The sequence below is a fragment of the Diabrotica undecimpunctata genome, chromosome 9 (genome assembly GCF_040954645.1).
Source record: "Diabrotica undecimpunctata isolate CICGRU chromosome 9, icDiaUnde3, whole genome shotgun sequence".
In the NCBI taxonomy this organism is placed as follows: domain Eukaryota; kingdom Metazoa; phylum Arthropoda; class Insecta; order Coleoptera; family Chrysomelidae; genus Diabrotica; species Diabrotica undecimpunctata.
Window position 1 is genome coordinate 33,204,782 of NC_092811.1, and position 20,148 is coordinate 33,224,929.

At 34.7% G+C, this 20,148-nt stretch overlaps 1 protein-coding gene across 2 annotated transcripts in view; it reads right to left on the minus strand.

Moving 5' to 3' along the window:
- Positions 1-20,148, minus strand: part of LOC140449790 (probable multidrug resistance-associated protein lethal(2)03659) — a 70,000-nt gene that overhangs the window by 32,677 nt on the left and 17,175 nt on the right. For both annotated transcript variants that reach the window (XM_072543143.1, XM_072543144.1), the window contains exons 3-4: positions 9,057-9,287; positions 1,977-2,404 (exon numbers count right to left, since the gene is read on the minus strand). In XM_072543143.1, coding sequence (XP_072399244.1) covers positions 1,977-2,404; positions 9,057-9,287 — 659 coding nt within the window. The remainder of the gene's footprint in view (positions 1-1,976; positions 2,405-9,056; positions 9,288-20,148) is intronic.

Genomic DNA, 20,148 nt, shown 5'->3' on the forward strand with positions numbered 1-20,148 from the left:
GTTGGGGTTTTGTTATTTTCAGATCTTGGTTGTTTATTACTTCTTCTTTTAGTACTTGCCTCATCTTGGCGTGATGAACTAGATAACCTGACTTCTGTTTACATATTTAAATAAAAGAAGGAAAACCTGCATACAGACACCTGTGACTCACCCGGGATTCTAATACCCTAACGAAATTGTGCCAGGACGAGATGCCCGAGTGAGTTAGACCTTTAACACTTCGTCCCGTCACGACTCCGAGGTGGTCGGCGACCAACTAAAAACCTCTCCTGGATGCAAGGGCTGGTTAAGGCCAAATATCTCTCCCGATACCCTGCTGTCACCCGATTACCATTCTTTTTTTCACACAGTCTTTGGGAAAATCACACCCATACGAACCATTAAATATTTTCAACCCCCTGCTTTAGCGGGGCTGTCATCTCTCTCGCGTGGTAATTCTCTGATTCGCTTCTATTTTGGCCTGCGACAGTTCGAACCCCACCGAGGTGCTACTCGCTCGTTTTAAAATTCTGTCTTGAGTTCCCTCTTTTCTCGTTCTTTTGAAGAGAGCAGCTCTCTGATAAATTTGTGGATTCGCGTCCACCACCACTCACAGTATCCGAGAGACCACAGTAAAGGCAGTAATTGGATTGTGCCCTCCTAAATCTGAAAAGGTAGATGCAGAAGCAGCCATGGCCTGTGAGCATTTGCATCACATAATAATAATTCAGCTGCCTATGCCCACAGTCCACCCAGCTTCGAAGGTTCGGGATTAATGACTTCGTCCACTCCGCCACATCACGTGTTGCCTCCTACTCTTGCTGCCACTGACCAATTGAAACAAATCTCTCGGTCAGTCTTATCTTAGTCATCTCCCGCTATCCAATGTTTCGCCCTACGACTATGAATCCTGGCTCTTTTACCTGCCTACATGTAAAGGAACACAGTCGGTGACCACCCACAGAGCGGCAGCTGACACAGTCCTGTAGGCACGTGCTACCCGCAGCAGACTAGTTCTGTCGACGGGTACCATGAGCCTCTTGTAAGTTGGTATTTCTACCACCTCACTCCAGACTGGGGCTGTTTAGAGGACGACAGACTGCACAACACGGTAGAGCGCCTTTCTTCTTTCGGATTTGGGTCCACCGATATTGGGCATTATCCTACCCAGCGCAGTCATTTTTTGAATAGCTCTGCGGTTGATCCCCTCAAATGTTCCCCCCAACTACCGCCCCGATGGAGTGTAACTCCCAGATATTTGACGTACTTTTTGGGCATCATTCTCGCTCCGGCGCACATAAATACAACACTATCTTTCTTTCTGTAGCCTGTGAGTACTACAGCCTTCGTCTTATCCTCCGCGAGAGAAAGATTATGCTCGCTCATTTAATCCTCAACGAAGACACGCGCACGCGTAATCCTAAGCAAGAGTTCCTCCCTATCCCGTGCCGCTACTAGCATAGCAAGGTCGTCTACGAATGCGAAGGGGATAACACCCTCCCCATATTCGCAGTTTAAGACCTTGTCATATGCCAGGCTCCACAGCGTCGGACCCAAGACGAATTCCTGCGGGATCCCAGCCGTTACATACTCCTGCGCTGTATGTGCGGTAAGCGCCGGTGAAATGCAACCAGCGAATAACGAGACTATAAAGAAGCTCTGTCTGTGTTGCCTTTAAATTTTGTCCTCTCATATATTAAAGTTAATATTAAATGGTTTGTTTCAAAAAATATCATAAGGGCATTTAAGTATGCTAAAATTCAAAAACCGAAATACGAAATTATAAACTAAAACCACCAATGCATTTAATGATGGACTTTCAAAGATAAGTTTCTCTCTCGAAAGCTATATTTTTAAATACCCACTAGTTATACTAAAATCTAAATGGGAATCGTAGGTACTATAAGCTTCAAAAGTTTTAGAGCAATCTGTTTAACTTTTCCATTTTTGGTCTGAAGTATTTTTTTATATTGTTATAAGGAAATATTGATACTTACACTGTAGCGGTATAGACATTAGCAAAAAGATTGTTCCAAGAAGTCCTGTCCATCCCACAATTACATACAAAAATACCATCACAATAAGTGCTTGTATAGGAGCAATATATAAGTCAGGAATATGAACTATAGCTAGGTCAAATCTACCTACATCATTAGATAGTAAATTAACCATCTGGCCTATGGTAGTCTCGGCTAAAGCAGATTTGCTGAGCCTTAAAGCTTTCCTGTATATTAGAGAACATGACGCTACTCTCATCTTCATACCAACTTGCATCATTGCAAAACAAAATCTATGTACAAGAACCACATTGACAAATGACGTCGCTACTATTAGGCCTGAGTACAAATAAACATCGGTGATATTTTCTTTGGGATCTTTTTCATAAATCACTAGTAGTTTCGATATTATAAACGGTTGAGCCATTCTAAAAAAAAATAAAACTATTTAGCGCTAAAAATTGAGTATTTACTTAAGAAAAAGAAATAAACAAATATAATAAACTGGTGTAAATTTAAAACTTCTTTATATAACTATTGAATGAAATGTTAAAATAAGTAGATAATGTGAAAAAGTCAGCAATGAAAATGTACTAAGTTAAAGAGTTAATAGCAGATAGGACTCGCTATTGTTAGTACATTTTTAATGTTGACTAAACAGCAGGTTGGAGCCGTGAGAGGGCACGTAAAACTGTCGGTCTGCTTGGCTACGTAAGTAGTCCTTAGGTCATGTTATGGGTGCTTGTGCGACTCTAAAATTCTATAGATCTTAGACAGAAGATAACACGAAATTTACTTTAGCAGGTATATCTATAAGGTATCTTTCCCTTTCCTTAAAATTGACGAAGATCTAATATTTTGCCCAAAGAAGTTGCAGTTTGAAGATTTAACTTCAAAAGAAATATACAGCACATAAAGAAGGCGGAGGAAGAAACCTAGAAGCTTCTATAAACTTTTATCAAAATAAACTGATTCGACAAGGTACGGTAAGCATGTTTCATGTTCATTTGCAGTGTATTTCAAATAAAGTCGATTTATATGACATTATATGTTTTTCGGAGCACTGGCAAAGTGAAGAAAATTTTAAATTAATTAGCATCTCCGGCTTTTCATTAGCTAATTTCTTTTGTAGGTTAAAAAAGAAACAAGATGGAGTTACAATTTATGTAATAGAAAATCTTGTACTTTCTGTGTCTGTATTGAAAATGTATTCTTTTCATAATCTAAATGAATATTATGTAGAGCAAAGTTCAGAGTATTGTGCAATTTATTTACCTTAAATAAAAGCCAATATTTTAACTGTATACAGATCAGATATGGATCAGGTAAGAGTGACTTTGACTTGTTTTTGGTGAATTTTGGGAATGTCATAACGTCCTTACTTAGTAAAGTAGACAAACTGATCATACTTGGTGAATTTAATATATATTTTAAAACTAAATCTGACCCTTCTTTTAATATTTAAAATCTATTATTATAAAAAACATTATTTGGTCTAAAAGTAAGTATAAATGATTATAGTAGAATCACATCACAGTATATTAGTTGCATCGACAACATTATGAAAAATTTTTCTGAAAATATCTACAGAGTGCGCGTGTTTAAACCTTATTTTGCTGGCCATCGAGTTCAATTTTCATTTATTGACTCTGAGCATAAAGTTGTTGACAATAATCAAATATTTCAACGGTTTATTACTTCCTCTGGTTTACAGAAGCTTAAACGTGCGCTAGCTAGTACAAAAATGGACTTTTTCTGTGATAATAATAATGATCCTGATTTTTTGACGGTCTTTCTTACTGAATATTATAACTTGCTTAATGCTTAATAATGCTTAATATTAAAGCATTTTCCACTAAAAAAGTACGACTGAAAAACACCCGTGCAATGGTTTAATAATTAATTAGGATCTTACAGATCTAATATTTCTTTTATTAAACACATTGGAGATACCACTAAGGATCCCGATTTGTTCAAAGTACATAAACAACAAAAAAAGATCCAGTTCGGTACAACCTGATCTACCTACAGACGAAATAAATCAATTTTTTACTACAATTGCAGAGAACATAATTAAATCTCTTCCTACTCGATATTTTCTTCAGTTATAGAAATTATCCTTCTCCTAGCAAGACCTGTTTTTTGTCCCGTTGTGGAAGAAGAGGTCTGTCTCTCAACTAATAAAGTTTCTTAGTAATTCTAATTCTAGGGACGTTTACAAAATTAATAGCAAAATTTAGAAAAAAATTAACAAATTAACTTTAACTCATCTTATTTATTTAATTCTATCAACTGGAGTATTTCCAGAAGTGCTAGAATACTTAAAAGTGCTACCTATCTACAAAAAAGTGATTCTTGAAAAACTGACAATTACAGACCCATAAGTGTTGTTTCTAGGTTTGGGAAAGTGATTGAAAAGGTTATTAAACAACAATTTTATTTATATTTTGAGTCAAATAATTACTTTAGCAGCTCGCAATAAGGATTCAGAAGTGCTAGTTCTACTACGAAAGCGGTATTTAATGTTGTAAGCGAGGCTTGAATGCGGCAATCGCGTAGCAATTTCTCTCTGCGTCTTGTCGAAGGTTTTTGAATACATTTTACATGACATTTTGCTCCACAAATTATGTTACCATGAAATCAGATGTATCCCTCTTAAGCTTATAACTTCTTATCTATATGGCAAACACCAGGCGGTAGTGTCTAAAGTCATCTCTCCGATTATCCTTAAAATATAAAGTCTCAGAAGGTCCGGTTTTAGATCTACCTCCAGACCAAATAAATCAATTTTTTACTACAATTACAGAGAATATATCTCTTCCTACTATTAATGCCGATGTCGTCTTTAATTATAGAAATTATCTTTCTCCGAGCAAGTCCCTTTATTCGTGCCGTTGTGGAAGAAGAGGTCTCTTAAATAATAAAGTCTCTTAGTAATTCTAATTGTAGGGACGTTCACTTTAATTTAATTACAATTTAATTCTATCAACTGGAGTATTTTCAGAAGTACTAAAATACTCAGAAGTCTACAAAAAGGTGATTCCTCAAAAACTGACGATTATAGACCCATAAGCATTGTTTCTACTTTTGGAAAAGTGATTAAAAAGGTTATTAAACAACAATTTTATTCCTATTGAGTCAAATAATTACTTTAGCAACTCACAATATGGATTCAGAAGTGCTAGTTCTGGTACGAACGCGGTAATTAATGTTGTGAGCGAGGTGATTGAGGTGCTTGAACGCGGCAATCGCATAGCAATTTCTCTTTGCGACTTGTCGAAGGCTTTTGACTGCGTTTTACACGGCATTTTGATCCTCAAACTAAATTACTATGGAATTTAAAAATGTCGTATAAAGAAGTTTCTACTAAATCTAGCAAATGGTTTGTTGCAAACAAACTAAAACTTAACTCTGATAAAACAAAACAAAATTTGGTTATATCTGCAAATTATTTACACAATGATCCAGTTAACAAAGAGACTGTTATACTATTGGGAATATCCAGAGATAATCGACCGAACTGGTCGGCTCATATCTCACAACTAAAGAAAAAGCTATCAATTTCATTGTTTGTAATTCGCCAACTAGCAAGGGTTGTCAACTTTGAAACATTAAAAATGACATATTTTTCTTTTTTCCACTCTCACCTAAACTATGGTTTAATCAATTACATTAATCAACTTTAAATTTTTAGAATGCAAAAGAAAGCTATCAGTGTTTTAGCAGGGATTAGGTATTTAGAACACTGCCGACGTTTCTTTATCAAATTCAAAATTAAGCCGCTACCATTGTTTAAATAGGACCTTAAACAATGCCGCTACCTACTCTGTTGATATTTTATGCGAAACTGTCACTACCTACGAACAAAGCTGTAGATTACGTCTTTCAGATAAAAATTGTCTTAATTATAATTATGTATTACAATATTTTACCAAAAAGTAAAACAACTAAACTGTAATAGTTTCGAAAAAGTTATAAAAAAAATATCTTCTGAAACATTGCTTTTACTGCTCAGAAGAATATATTATGACTCATTGCAGAACATCCACTGAACTGCTTACCGTAACTTTGCCATAATTCTTTTTCTGTTTAATAAGTGTTCCTGTTTATGATATACTTAAGTTACGTTCCTTTTTGATATACTACGTATTTTTTTTGACTTGCTACAAACAGTATTTGTATATATTTTGTAGTTAAATAAATAAACTCTTAACTCTTTCTATATTATCAGCGCATATCCATATTATCCGTAAGAAATTGTCCTCTACCATCGTTTATGAATCCTTTCTTATTAACACTTTTCTTGTTTTGTGTTCTAATTATATTAAAAAAAAAGGTTAAAAAAAAGGTCAAAAAGTTTTTCGTAGAATTCTGAAGCTTTTAAGACATAGGTGGGGGTTACTAGATGACGAATAGATGAAAAAGTACTCGTATTTTACCTTGCATTTTTTTTAAACAATAATTTATGGTCACAATTTGATTTTTTGTCTATAAGTTTTTTCCCTTATAGTTTACATAAACAACATTTATATCATTTTTTTATATCAAGAATATCTTTATTTTCCCGTTTTTTTAAATTAAAATTGATAAATAATTTACGGAGATATTTGCAAAAAAGCAGTTTTTTGCACCAATTTATAAATTTTATTGATTTTTTTATTAACTTAAATAAAATGTGATTAATACATTTGAACATCGAGTAATTACCGTCTTTTAAATTTTTGCGAAATTTCCCCGCGGTCGGTCAAATAGTTTAAAAATTTATAATTTGTATATCCCTGGGGCTAAATATTTAAACTATTGAACTTGCTCTATTAATGATGCTAGACACATTTAGCAAATTTCGTGGGATTCTTTAAGACTTAAACTATCTCAGAAGTTAAATGCATATTGCGTTTTCATCGAAATTATTTACAAAATAAACGTTTGAAAGAGGGGTATGTTTTTTACTTATAAACAATTGTAATAACTTCTATATTTTTGAAGCTACAAACTAGTACGTACAACCATTGGATAGCTGGTAAAAAAGTCACATTAAAAAAAAAACCTTCTTTGGCCACTAGGAACGAAGTTAGGGACTATTTTTTAAAAAATCATATCTCCATTGTTCATAAACATTAAGAAGTAAAATTTGCACAAATTTTGAATAAAAATCTAAACTTTATATTAAAACTTATATCTATAAAATTCGTCCAATTTTTCAAATCTCACAGCCCTTCGAAACGAAGGTACTTTCGAAAGATCGACATAGGAAAGTGGAGGGGATAACTATTTTAGCTCCGTTTTTTTTTGTGATCGGAACTTCAAATTGAAACACGTAGGATAAATTTACATTATCTCGGCTTCCATTGCAGCTAGAAGCCTCTTTTTTCAATCTGCGGTAGCTCGTCGAAATATGAATAACTACATAGTTTTCACTGGTCGGGAAATATGGGAAACCTCGGAAAAATTGAGTCCATTTGAAATTCACCATAAAAACTTACTTTTTTTTAATTGGGCTGTAAGAGTCTATCGCAGTATTAATAATGATGACTAATTTTCAGCCCCTGCCGAAAATCTCGAAAAATCCCGGAAAATCAACATATAATCAATATAAGGAATATAATAATATAATGTGTAAAGAATTACCTGATCTTTCGAAAGTACCTTCGTTTCGAAGGGCTGTAAGTTTCGAACAATTGGAAGTTTTAATATAAAGTTTAAATTTTTATTCAAAATTTGTGCAAATTTTACTTTTTAATGTTTATAAACAATGAAGATAAGATTTTTTAAAAAATAGTCCCTAACTTCATTTCTATTGGCCAAAGAAGGATTTTTTTAATGTGAGTTTTTTTACCAGCTATCTAATGGTTGTACGTACAAGTCTGTAGCTTGAAAAATATAGAAGTTATTACAATTGTTTATAAGTAAAAAACATACCCCTTTTTTAAACGTTTATTTTGTAAATAATTTCGATGAAAACGCAATATGCATTTAAATTCTGAGATAGTTTAAGTCTTAAAGAATCCTATGAAATTTGCTAAATGTGTCTAGCATCATTAATAGAGCAAGTTCAATAGTTTAAATATTTAGCCTCAGGGAAAAATAAATTAAATAACTTTTAAACTATTTAACCGGCCGGAGGGAAATTTCGAAAAAATTTAAAAGACGGTAATTCCTCGATGTTCAAATGTATTAATAACATTTTATTTTGTTAATAAAAAAATTTATAAAATTTATAAATTAATGCAAAAAATTGTTTTTTTTTGCAATATCTCTGTAAATTATTAATCAATTTTAATTTAAAAAATGAGAAAATAAAGATATTCATGATATAAAAAAATGATATAAATATTGTTTACGTAAAATATAATTGAAAAAACTTATAGACAAAAAATCAAATTGTAACCATAAATTACTGTTTAAAAAAAAACGTAAGGTAAAAATACGAGTATTTTTTCATTTATTCGTCATCTAATAACCCCCACCTATGTCTTAAAAGCTTCAGATATCATATTACCATATAGCCCAGACTGGGCTATATGGTAATCTTCTCTATTCTAATCTGTTGGTGTTTTTAGAACCTTCATTCTTTTGTCGGCTTTTAGCTTTAAACTTTGTTCACATTTCTCGTCGAACCGCTTTTTTTGCCTTTTTTCGTTTTTCCTATGCATTCTGTTGCTACCGTTTCTATGGTTTTTCTTATATTTTGCCATTTTTTATTTACTTTCAGTTCTACATTTGGTATCTCTTCGTCCAGCGTCTGGAATCTATTTTGTATTCGCAATTGTTTTTTTTTTCTCATGTTATTAGAGATTTCGTATATCCCACTGGTTGCCTTGTCAGTTCTGTTTTGTCCACCTCGTACTTAGCTTTATTCTCATCTTAGTTCTTACCAAGAAGTATCCGAGTCACTTTCTGCTCTCTCCATACTATGCGCACTGTTGATATTACTAGCTACTCATTTGAGCTCACGTTATTTTATGAATGCTTTTCGAGTCAGTGAGATTGTGTAAACTATGAATCCAAATCACTGATTTTAGAAGCTCTTTCTTGTCCAATTTTAATAATTTTAATTTGTTTTGTAAGAACTTTACTTACCTTACTGCTTCTATTGTTATAGCAAGAATGTTCAGAACGAATATTTCCCAAATAAACGTTCCCATTAGTACTTTCCAATATGCAGGATTCTTATTCTTAGCTACATGTTTTATCCATCGATCTTCCAGCTTTTGGCCCAGCTTACTAGAATCGTGCACACTTCGATGTCTATACATGTCATCTTCGGTTAATTCTCGTTTGTAACCTTTGATAAAATAAGGAAGTAACCAACTGTAACACAAAAAATAATTTTAATGTGAATACTTAAATAAAATATCAGTGTCAATTAAATAAGATCGCCAATAAAAAAGATAATAATAACCAAACAAGTTAATTTGAGTTTCAACTAAATTTGAATTAATGTTTAGTAAGAGTATAAAAAACATATTGTTATGTATGACATTTATTGGAACTATTCGTCGTTAGGCCTATTAACAAAGAATGTAATAATTACGAACAAGGTTCTCTTCCTCGAAGTAGTTCCAGTAATATCAGCGTGAAATATAAAGATACTAGAGAGCTGCACCTCTCTGGCATCTACGTAATGAGTACAAGTTTGCTACTGGTGTTCTAGGTTTAAAAAAAGTTTAACCAACCAGCCTAAAATTTTTTCAACCAAAAGCATGCTGTTGCATACAAGATCGAGGCCAGGTATGTGAATCCATCAATTTTGAAAAGACATAACCTAAAGTTAACGCTGCAACTGTGTATTCCATTTCCTTTACCTTATATCACACATATCATTACCTTTTGCTTAACAAATTCAATTTTTTCCACTAAATAGAAACGGGCACATGTTATTCCTTTAACAAAGACTAACATTATAGGAAGCATAAGCTTAAAACCAGTAATTGTGCTGTCTACATTATCTAAAATTTTGAAAAGGTAATCGATATTGAGTTAAAAATGCTTTTTTTTTGGTTTTAGGTCCAGATAAAGTTGTCTTTCTGCTTTATTAAATATTACAGATGCTTTTTTAGATCCTATAACCAAAACAAAATATCAATCCTAATTCTTCTAGACTACTCAAAAGCTTTTGATACAATTAAGCAGAATATGTTATTCTCTATTTTAAAGTATACTGGTCTATAAACGAGAGCAGTTGATCTAATGAAATCCTATCTTTCTAATAGATGTCAAGCAGTAAAACATAATTAATAATAGTACCGTAGCGGTGTAGTTTCCAAGAAGGAGAGTTTTTAAATTGAGTAGGGGCTCTTCAGTACTTCTTGGAAAACACACTCGGGGGAAGTAGTTCTCAACCTCAACACGGCGCGTCCCAATGGCTGATAGAGAACGTCCTACAGATCCTACAGATATGTGGGATAGGTGTGAATAAGGCTTTGTGAAATAAGGCTTTGTCAATAAGGCTTTGTCAATAAGGGTTTGTCACCCGCGGATCAACTGAGAGCATGGCATACGGCAGCAGCTATGTCATTAGAGGATCGAAGTGGTAGAGAAAAATCTCTTTACTCGTATGATACTGAATAATCACAGGCGGTAATTATGATTTAACCGGTTGTGATACTGCGAAGTAACCGAACGATTACCGGTAAAAGTAATTCCCCATTTGTTGGTCAACAGCTACGGGTGGAAGCACTGACATGTGGTAGGGCACTTCATTGCCCTGGAGCTGAGAAATTGACTCCAAAGGCGGAAGAGCTAAATTAGCCAACGGCATTGTGGTGTGGAAAGCCACGGGATAACTACCACATTAAAGATCCATAAGGATATCCCCAGGACATCACAGTGGCTGAAAATCCAAAACAAACGGCCCTCGGTCCCGGGCACCCCTTGAGTGGGGAGAGAGGGCTAAGAATCCTCCGGTCGGCCAATAATGTCCCAAAAGTTAAAAGGATCGGTACGTGGCATGCACGAAGCAGTCAAAGCAGTAAATAGTATTTAAGACATGACTCGCCTGAACATAGATATTTTAGGATGCAGTAAAGTTCGATGGCCAAATTCTGGAATAAGAATTATAGATGAACACCATATTTATTATTCTGGGGACGACAAAACAAGAAACAGAAATGGCGTAGCGATAATAGTAAAAAGGGAAATAGCTAAAGCAGTAACATGATTTACGCCCATATCAGACAGAGTTGCGGTATTGAAAATTAACTCAAGTCCCTCTAATATAAACATTATTTAGGTCTACGCACCGACATCAGAATCCACTGAAAAAGAAATAGAAAATTTCTATCAGATTCTAGAAGACTCTCTAAAACTGACCAAAAAACATGAATTTACTATTATCATGGGCGATCCGAAGAATGGAGTAGTTTAAGGAAAGCATATATCCAGCAGTGGACGTAATAAATAAAGGCTGGATGATGATGGACGATTTCATCGCCAAAATAGGACAAGGTACAGTCGAGAATGTAGTGGGGTTATATGGTCTTGGCATACGAAACAAAAGAGGAGAAGGACGGATACAATTCTGCCAGGAGACGGATATGCTTGTTAACGAATCATCAACATCTTTGGCTCGACAATCCTCTGTGGATCTTGGCCTGCTCTAAGATTCGTCGCCATTGTGTTCGGTTTTTGGCAACATGTTGCCATCTTCTGATTTTTAATATCCGTAAGTCGGTTTCAACTCCATCTAACCACCTAATTCGCGGTCGGCCTTTACTTCTTCTTCCTACGGGTATTCCTGTGGTTAGCTTTTTAGCAATCGTATTTTCTGGCATTCGTATTATGTGTCCAGCCCATCTAAGTCGCTGTGTTTTAATGAACGTTATGACATCTGGCTCATCAAAGAGCTGATACAATTCAAAATTATATCTTCTGCGCCACTGCCCTTAGTCGTTTATAGTTTCAAATATTTTTCGGAGTATTTTACGCTCAAATGTTCCCAAATATCTTTCATCTTTCTGCGTTAGAGTCCATGTTTCTGCTCCATATGTGAGGACCGGTCTCAGCAATGCTTTGTATATAATAATTTTAGTTCTTTTTTGAATGTTTCTTGAGTGGAAATGCTTTTGGAGTCCATAGTATGCCCTATTTGTAAGATTTATTCGTCTTTTGATTTCTTCGCTTGTTTTATTGGTAGCAGTCAATAGCGACCCAAGGTATGTGAAGTTGTCAACACGTCCAAAGGTATGACTTCCAAAGACTGTTTCTCGTTCCTCATTTGCTATCGGATCCTTTGTAACCAACATGTACTTGGTTTTGTCTTCATTGATGAGTAGACCGACCTGTTTCGCCGCTGTTTCCAATTCTAGGAGATATTGCTCAACATCTCGCTTGCTACGCCCTATTATGTCAATGCCATCAGCATATGCTAAAACTTGTATCGATCTATTGTAAATAGTACCGCCGTCCCTAATTCGTGTATCTCGGACTGCCTTTTCCAAGGCAATATTAAATAGGAGGCAAGCCAGAGCATCCCCTTGTCTGAGTCAGACATTGTCATTCTCGTTAGTCGGATAAGTTTCTCTGGTATACCAAACTCATGCATTGATTGGTATAGCACTGTTCTCTTGACACTGTCGTATGCGGCCTTGAAGTCGACGAATAGGTGATGGATTTTAATATTGAATTCTAATGTTTTCTCGAGAATCTGTCTTATTGAATGAATCTGGTCAATTGTTGATTTTTCTGGAGTGAATCCAGCTTGATATTTACCAACTATGCCCACTGTGTAAACTTGCAGCCTTTCGTACAGAATATTTGCTAGTATTTTGTAAACAGTTGTTAACAGGTTTATACCTCTATAGTTGTCACACTGGAGCTGGTTACCTTTTTTATGTAACGTGCATATCACGCCTTGAGACCATTCACAACGCATGGTCTCATTATGCCAAACAAGAAGTAAAAGCTCATGCAGTGTCTGTAGTAGGACATCGCCACCATTCTTGTAAAGCTCACTGCAAATTTGATCAATTCCTGGTTGTTAACGAATACACTTTTTAAATTATACCCAAGAAGGCTTTATACATGAAAATCACCCGGTGATACTCCAGCGACACCCACCTCAACAAAAACATATCCAGGCGCAGATATCTTCTCAGATCATAGCCTATTGGTTGTAAATAGCAACATACGACTTAATATATTGTATAAGTAAATGAGTCCTAAGATAGATATAAGACTACTAAAAGAAAATGATATTCAGAAAAAAGTAAAAACAGAGATTAATAAGAATTTTGCGAAAATAGTTAAAAACACTATTAGAGGCATAGAAGAACTATAGAATGAAATGAAGACATCTATTACCACAATTTTGCATGTTTGCAATATCTAAAATAAAAAAAAAGCAAGAATGGATGATAGATAGAATATTGCAGATGATGGAAGAGCGAAGAAAATTAAAAGATAGAAATGACAACGAATACAAAAGTTGCATAAGACTATACTGTAGGAGATAAAAGGAGCAAAATAAGCCTGGCTCACGGAGAAATGTATGCAAATTGACACACTACAACGCAAACATGACAATTTCCATATGCACAAAAAAATGAAAGAGGTACAGAACACCAGAAAACAACACAACACAGACATAGTTGTAGACATTGAAGGCCAGATTTTGAATACCATTGAAGATAAATTACAAACATAGAAAGAATATATGCAAGAATTATTCGAAAAGTCCGACTGAAATAAACAATCCCTACGGCCCAGAAATACCAAACGAAGAAGTAACTATGGCCAATAAGCGGATTAAAGATAGGAAATTAACAGGGCCTGATGAGATGCATGGTGAAATTTTAAAGCTATTAGAGGTATACCAAATCACAGCTCTTGCGAAGCTATTCAACAACATCTACGAGACTGGTTACTTACCAAAAGACTGGCTACTATCAATATTCATTTCACTTCCTAAAAAAGCCAAGGCTAGAAAAGTGAAGAACATAGAATAATTAGGATTCAATTTAGATTCAGAGCAGGACTCGGAACGAGGGAAGCGCTTTTTAGTTTGCAAGTTCTAATACAAAGAGCCAGGGTTGTCAACTGAGATGTGTATTCATTTTCCATTGATTTCGAGAAGGCATTTGATAAAGTCCACATGGGAAGCTAATCGATCTCCTGAAAACATCAGGACTCGATGGTAAGGATATAAGACTGATCTCAAACTTATAGTCACCGGCGTATTGTCACCGGCATTATTTAACATATACTCTCAAAACATCTTAAGAGAGACTTTGGACGAATCAAAGGATGGGATTGCTGTAAATGGCCAACTTATAAAGAACATTAGATATGCAGACGATACAGTGTTGCTGGCAGATAGTGCGCAGGGGCTCCAAAGGATGATGGATACCGTTGTAGAAGCATGTAAAAAATACTGCCTGAAACTAAATTTCAAGAAGGCCAAAATAATGATCACTAGTAAGAAATCATGACATTAACTTAAACCTGAAAATACAATTGGTTAGATGCTACATCTTCTCGATACTGCTGTAAGGAGTAGAGACTTGGACTTCAAACAAGAGCAATATTGATAAACTAGAGGCCTTCGAAATGTGGATATGCAGAAGAATTTTGAAAATTCCTTGGACAGACAAAGTAACAAATAGTGAAGTTCTTCTAAGAATAAAAAAAGAACGGGAGCTGTTGATCACCATCAAGAGAAGAAAGTTGGAATATTTTGGTCATGTGATGAGAGGGAAAAAGTACCGATTGCTCCAGTTAATTATTCAAGGAAAGATTCAGGGCAAACTAAGCGTGGGGAGACGACGTATATCTTGGCTCCGCAATTTAAGAGACTGGTTCCAGTGCACATCTAACCAATTATTTAGAGCAACAGATTCAAAGATACGAATAGCAATGATGATTGCCAAACTACGTAGCGGAGAGGGCACTTGAAGAAGAAGAAGTAAGAACACAAACATAAACGCCTAAATTACAATAGGCAATTAACCGTTAGAAAAAGTGGAAGCAATATGCTATTTGTGCTGCAATATTAAGGATACTTGGGAGTACAGCTACGAAATAAAAACTCGTATTGAAAAAGCCAGAAGCTCTTTCAACAGCCTTAAGAAGATTCTCTGCAACTTATCTTTAAGTATCAATACACGCATAAGAATTCTTAGATGTTACGTCTTTAATGTGCTCCTCGATGGACTAGAAAGCTAGAACCTTACAGAAGATGCCTTAAAACGATTGGAGGCATTTGAAATGTGGTGCTACCGACGTATGTTGAGGGTCTCATATATCCACCACACAAATAATATAACTATTCTTCAGAGGCTAAGGAAAGACAAAGAAATTAATAACACCGTAAACAATAGAAAATTGGCTTACTTCAGCCACATCATGCGTAATGATAAATACCGACTTCTACAGTTGATTCTACAGGGCGAGATTGAGCGTAGGAGAGGCCTTGGATGTAGACGTATATCCTGGCTGGCCAATCTTAGGAAGTAGGCTGGTCTAACGCCAACTGATCTATTTCGAGCTGCTATGAATAGAATAAGATGGGTAAATGTGGTCTCCAACACCTCTAGAAGATAGACACATTTAGAAGAAAAAATTAATCAAAATATTTCTTAATTCCTAATTCTCAATCGAGTTATCTTACGAAATGAAAATTTAATTTTTAGCAAAAACATTAAAAGCCTAGAGGTTTGGTTCGACGAAGATTTAAGGTTTATATATCACGTAAGTATTTGTTTACAAAGAGCTTACGCAGTTTTAAAATTACTGTATCGAAGCCGTCATTTATTAAGTAGAGCCACCAAGTCATTATTAGATAACGCTCTGATTTTATGAAAATTAAATTATTGTGACGTGCTTTACAATGCATGTCTCACTGAATTTGATTCATGGAAAATACAGAAATTGCAAAATTCTTGTTTGCGTTTGATTTTCAAAGGATAAGTCATGTGTTCACCCTGGTCAAGTGGCTAAATATGAAAAATCGTCGAAAACTACATGCTTTATGTTTTTACCATAAAACCATTCAAGGGAGAGTTCCACCATACCTGTACAATCGGATAACTTATAGGACTGACGTTCATAATCTTAATCTTAGACACTAGAATACCCTCACTTTACCTAAACATACAACATATTTGTTTAGACAGTTATTTTCGTATTCAATTGTTTGCGATATAAACAGCTTGTTCTACAATATTAGAAATTGGTCTATTGTCTATATAATAATGTTAAGTTTAAGATATTAATTGATGAGCAGTTGTTACCTGAACAGTAATTTAAAAATTTAAGAATTAAAAAAATAGTTAAATAATGTATAAATTTATTATGTAATATTTTTCTAATCTATTGTAAAACACATATTTCATTATTTAAATATAGCCTATTTATCCTATCTTCGAGAAGTTAGGTGGAAGAGCAGTTGTATGCCGCTCTTACACAGTGGTATACAAACTGAATCTCGTCCTACTGAATAATATTTTATTGTAAAGGAAAATTAATTTGTTATTATAGACATTTATTATTATTATTATTAATGATAATAACATCTGTGTTGTACATTTTCGTATATGAATTTTTAAAATAGTCCTTTTGAAAACGATTTCCGGAGTGGAAATCGAAACTTCAAACATGAGTTATTTAAAAATATAATTTCCATTATAATCAATAATTGTGGCTTAGTCCCCCATAAACATAATGATTGTGTCTATAAGATTAAAAACTAACGAAAAAGGCTATTTGGACGTCCCCTAATTCGGTGGAGATACCCACATAGAATCAGATCTTCAAAAAATAAACATTCTACTTTACTACAGATTGAGGAAAGACCAAGCTAATCGAAAAAATAATCCAGTCAGCTAAGACCAACCCAAGGTTGTAGATTTACATGATAACGATGATGACGATGTTTACTATTTTTTTTTTTTTTTTTTTTTTTTTTTTTTCATGAAAAGGCGTTTTAAGTATAATAGGTGTCCTATTCGCTCCGTGCGTGACTGACGCGACATCTACCGCCTTCATCTGACAGTTTTGGACCTCCCAATTTGAGGTTAAACATATCTAAATTACATATTAAATTTTTTTAGTTTATGTACAAAGTAAATTTAGTATTAAAAACTGGGTTTCTAAAAATTCATCAACTTTATCTTTTCAACCCCAAACGGAAAATAAAGGGAAAAATCTAGTACTGGCAAATAAAGTTTTTGCATGTGGTAGAGCATGTAATTATGTAAAAACAATAATAGTAAAAATTATGATATAAAAGCTAAAGTCATCTGGCAGGCTGCAGTTAGCTTGAAGCCTTATAAAATATCATTTAAGGTAAACTATTTAAAAATTTTCCCATTTTAATTGCATAAAAATGAAATCTATGCCGAGAGCAGTACCAAAGCCGAGAGCCATATTAGAGCCGAGAGCAGTACCAAAGCCGAGAGCCATACTAGAGCCGCAGAGCAGCCAAAGGACAGGACCGATTGCAGAACCCACCAGAAGCGAGGGATCCTCAACGTCTAAGAACACAAAAAACCGTAAGTTTTTGAATAATTACAAAATCTTCCAACTTTTACAATCTTACAATTTAACAAGTTTTTTTTATTACAATTTAACAATTTAGAACAACAATCTCCACTCTATCAATCGTATAATAATGTACTTTAGAATGCATACCATTTAAATAATACAGAGAATTGATAAAACAAAAATAAACGTCATTCACAACTATAATTAACTAAACAGTAATTTTGTATGACAATTTGAAAAAAGAAACGTTCATACATATAGCTTGCTTTTAATTACAATTAAATATTTTAATTCGAAAAATTAAAATAATTACGTAGCAAATAATTTCATTTATTTTGATAACAATATATATATATATATATATATATATATATATATATATATATATATATATATATATATATATATATATATATATATATATGTATATATATCATTATAAGAGTGTGTGGATTACATCTTGACCTACCTCAATGCAAAGAATAGCACAGCAGGCAAGGTCAAACTCATATTTCGCTAAATTGCACATTCCGATAGAAAAGAAAGTGTTATAATACAGGTATACTTATTTAATACATAACGTACATTTAGTATTGTCTAATATATTTACCGCTGAATGTAAAAATTTTTAAAATAATCATGGAGAGTCTATACGTTAAGCAAGCGGAAATAGGAACAGAAATAGTGAAACTCGTTTCAAATACAAAAAAGGATTCCCAATCTCGGAAAAATCAACAATACATCCGGGATAGACAGGAAAAATTAGAAGAATATTGGGCAAAATTTTTAAATAACCACGAAAAGCTGCTAGAAGGGGGTATAACGAAAGAAAAATATTTTGAAACAAAATACTATGATCAGGTATTTAGGACATACATTGAGGGGAAAACCCTGTTGGAAGAATATGGAAGGGTGCTGAAAAGAGGAAAAGCACCGAAAGTAAAGGAGATACAGATAAGAAAACAAAGAATCGAGGAATTATTACGGCCAGAAAATGAACAAGACTTGCAGGAGGATGAAGAATTGCAGTCAGAGTTAAGAGAATACATGGAAAAGGTGAATACACTAATGATTGAAGCAGCAGTAAATGAGGAACTGGACGCTACAGATATTGGAGAAGTAGAGAGAATAAATCATCTAAAGAGGAAAGTCAGGGAAGTTTTAAAGAAAATAAGGCCAGGAATGCAACGGCCAGAAAGCACACAGAGGAGGGACGGTGTGACATTGCCGCAGGTAAAAATCCTTGTGTATGAAGGCAGATATGAAACGTGGAGAACTTTCCACGATCTGTTTACTAAAGTAATACATGAAAACGACCAGTTATCAAACGCAGAAAAAATGCAGTACCTAAAAACTCAAGTAAGAGGGGAAGCCAACAGAATGATACAACACTTAAACATATCCGAGGCCAACTACGAAGTGGCCTGGAACATGCTTAAAGATAGGTATGAGAACCCAAGGATGATATTGTTTAAATTAATAGACAGGATGCTACTAGCGCAGGAAGTAAAGGAATCTTCTGCTAGAGCATTGAAATCACTACATGACACCTTCCACGAAAGTCTGGAAGCCATAGGAGGGTTAGGAACAGACACGGAAGCGTGGAGCCCATTGATAGCCCGAATTATCATAACGAAATGGGACAATGAAACTAGGAGGCTGTACGAAAACCACATTGGAGACAGTAGAGAGATACCGACGTACAAATCGACACAAACATTCTTACAGCGAAGATTTCAGACACTGGAACTGCTGGAGTCAGAAAAAAGACAAGAGAAGCAAGGAGGATCTCTTAGGAATCCAAGAACACATTGCGTGATATGCAACGGAGATCACGGAGTACCGAACTGCAGAGAATTTCAGGAACTCAATGTAAGAGACCGGAACAGGATGATAAAAGAAAAAGGATTGTGTACAAACTGCCTAGCACATAAAAAAGAAAAACAATGTTATTCACAATATAGGTGCAGACACTGTGGCGGAGACCACCACCATATGTTGCATTATGAAAAAGGAAACACAAGCAACAAAAGAAACTCCAATGAAACGAAACGAGAACAAACACAAGAAAGAAATGGAAGAGATTCAAACAATAGAAGAAACGGGTACCAAGCTGATAGGTACAGAGGAGGAAATAATAATCCATACAACGCCAGAGAACAAAATAATGGAAGGCGAGAAAATACACAAGATACCAATGGGCCTAGGAATAGCAACGACCAGCAAAGAGGGCAGAATTCAGTAAACTGTGCAAGCCATAAGGAAGGTGAAGCATTACTAGCGACAGCTGTGGTACGCATAAGAGATGCGAAAGGAGATTCACACATAATGAGAGCACTAATCGACCAAGGGTCACAATGCGCATTTATAACGGAACAAGCTGCGACGACGCTAGGAACAACAAGGAAGCCCATACAGGCGACCATATCCGGGATAGGCTCGTCAGGAGAAAAAACAGCCAACTGGAGTATGAAACTTTTAATCGAAACTCATTACGAAAGTGACTTCGAGATGGAAATAGAAGCACTAGTACTACCGAAGATAACAAGGAATTTACCGGAAAAGGATATAATTCTACCGGACTATAACGAGAAAAATGCAATACAGGCAGATCCAAGATATTACAAGGTAGGGAAGATAGACTTACTACTAGGAGTATAAGAATACAGTTACATATTGACAGAAGGGATGC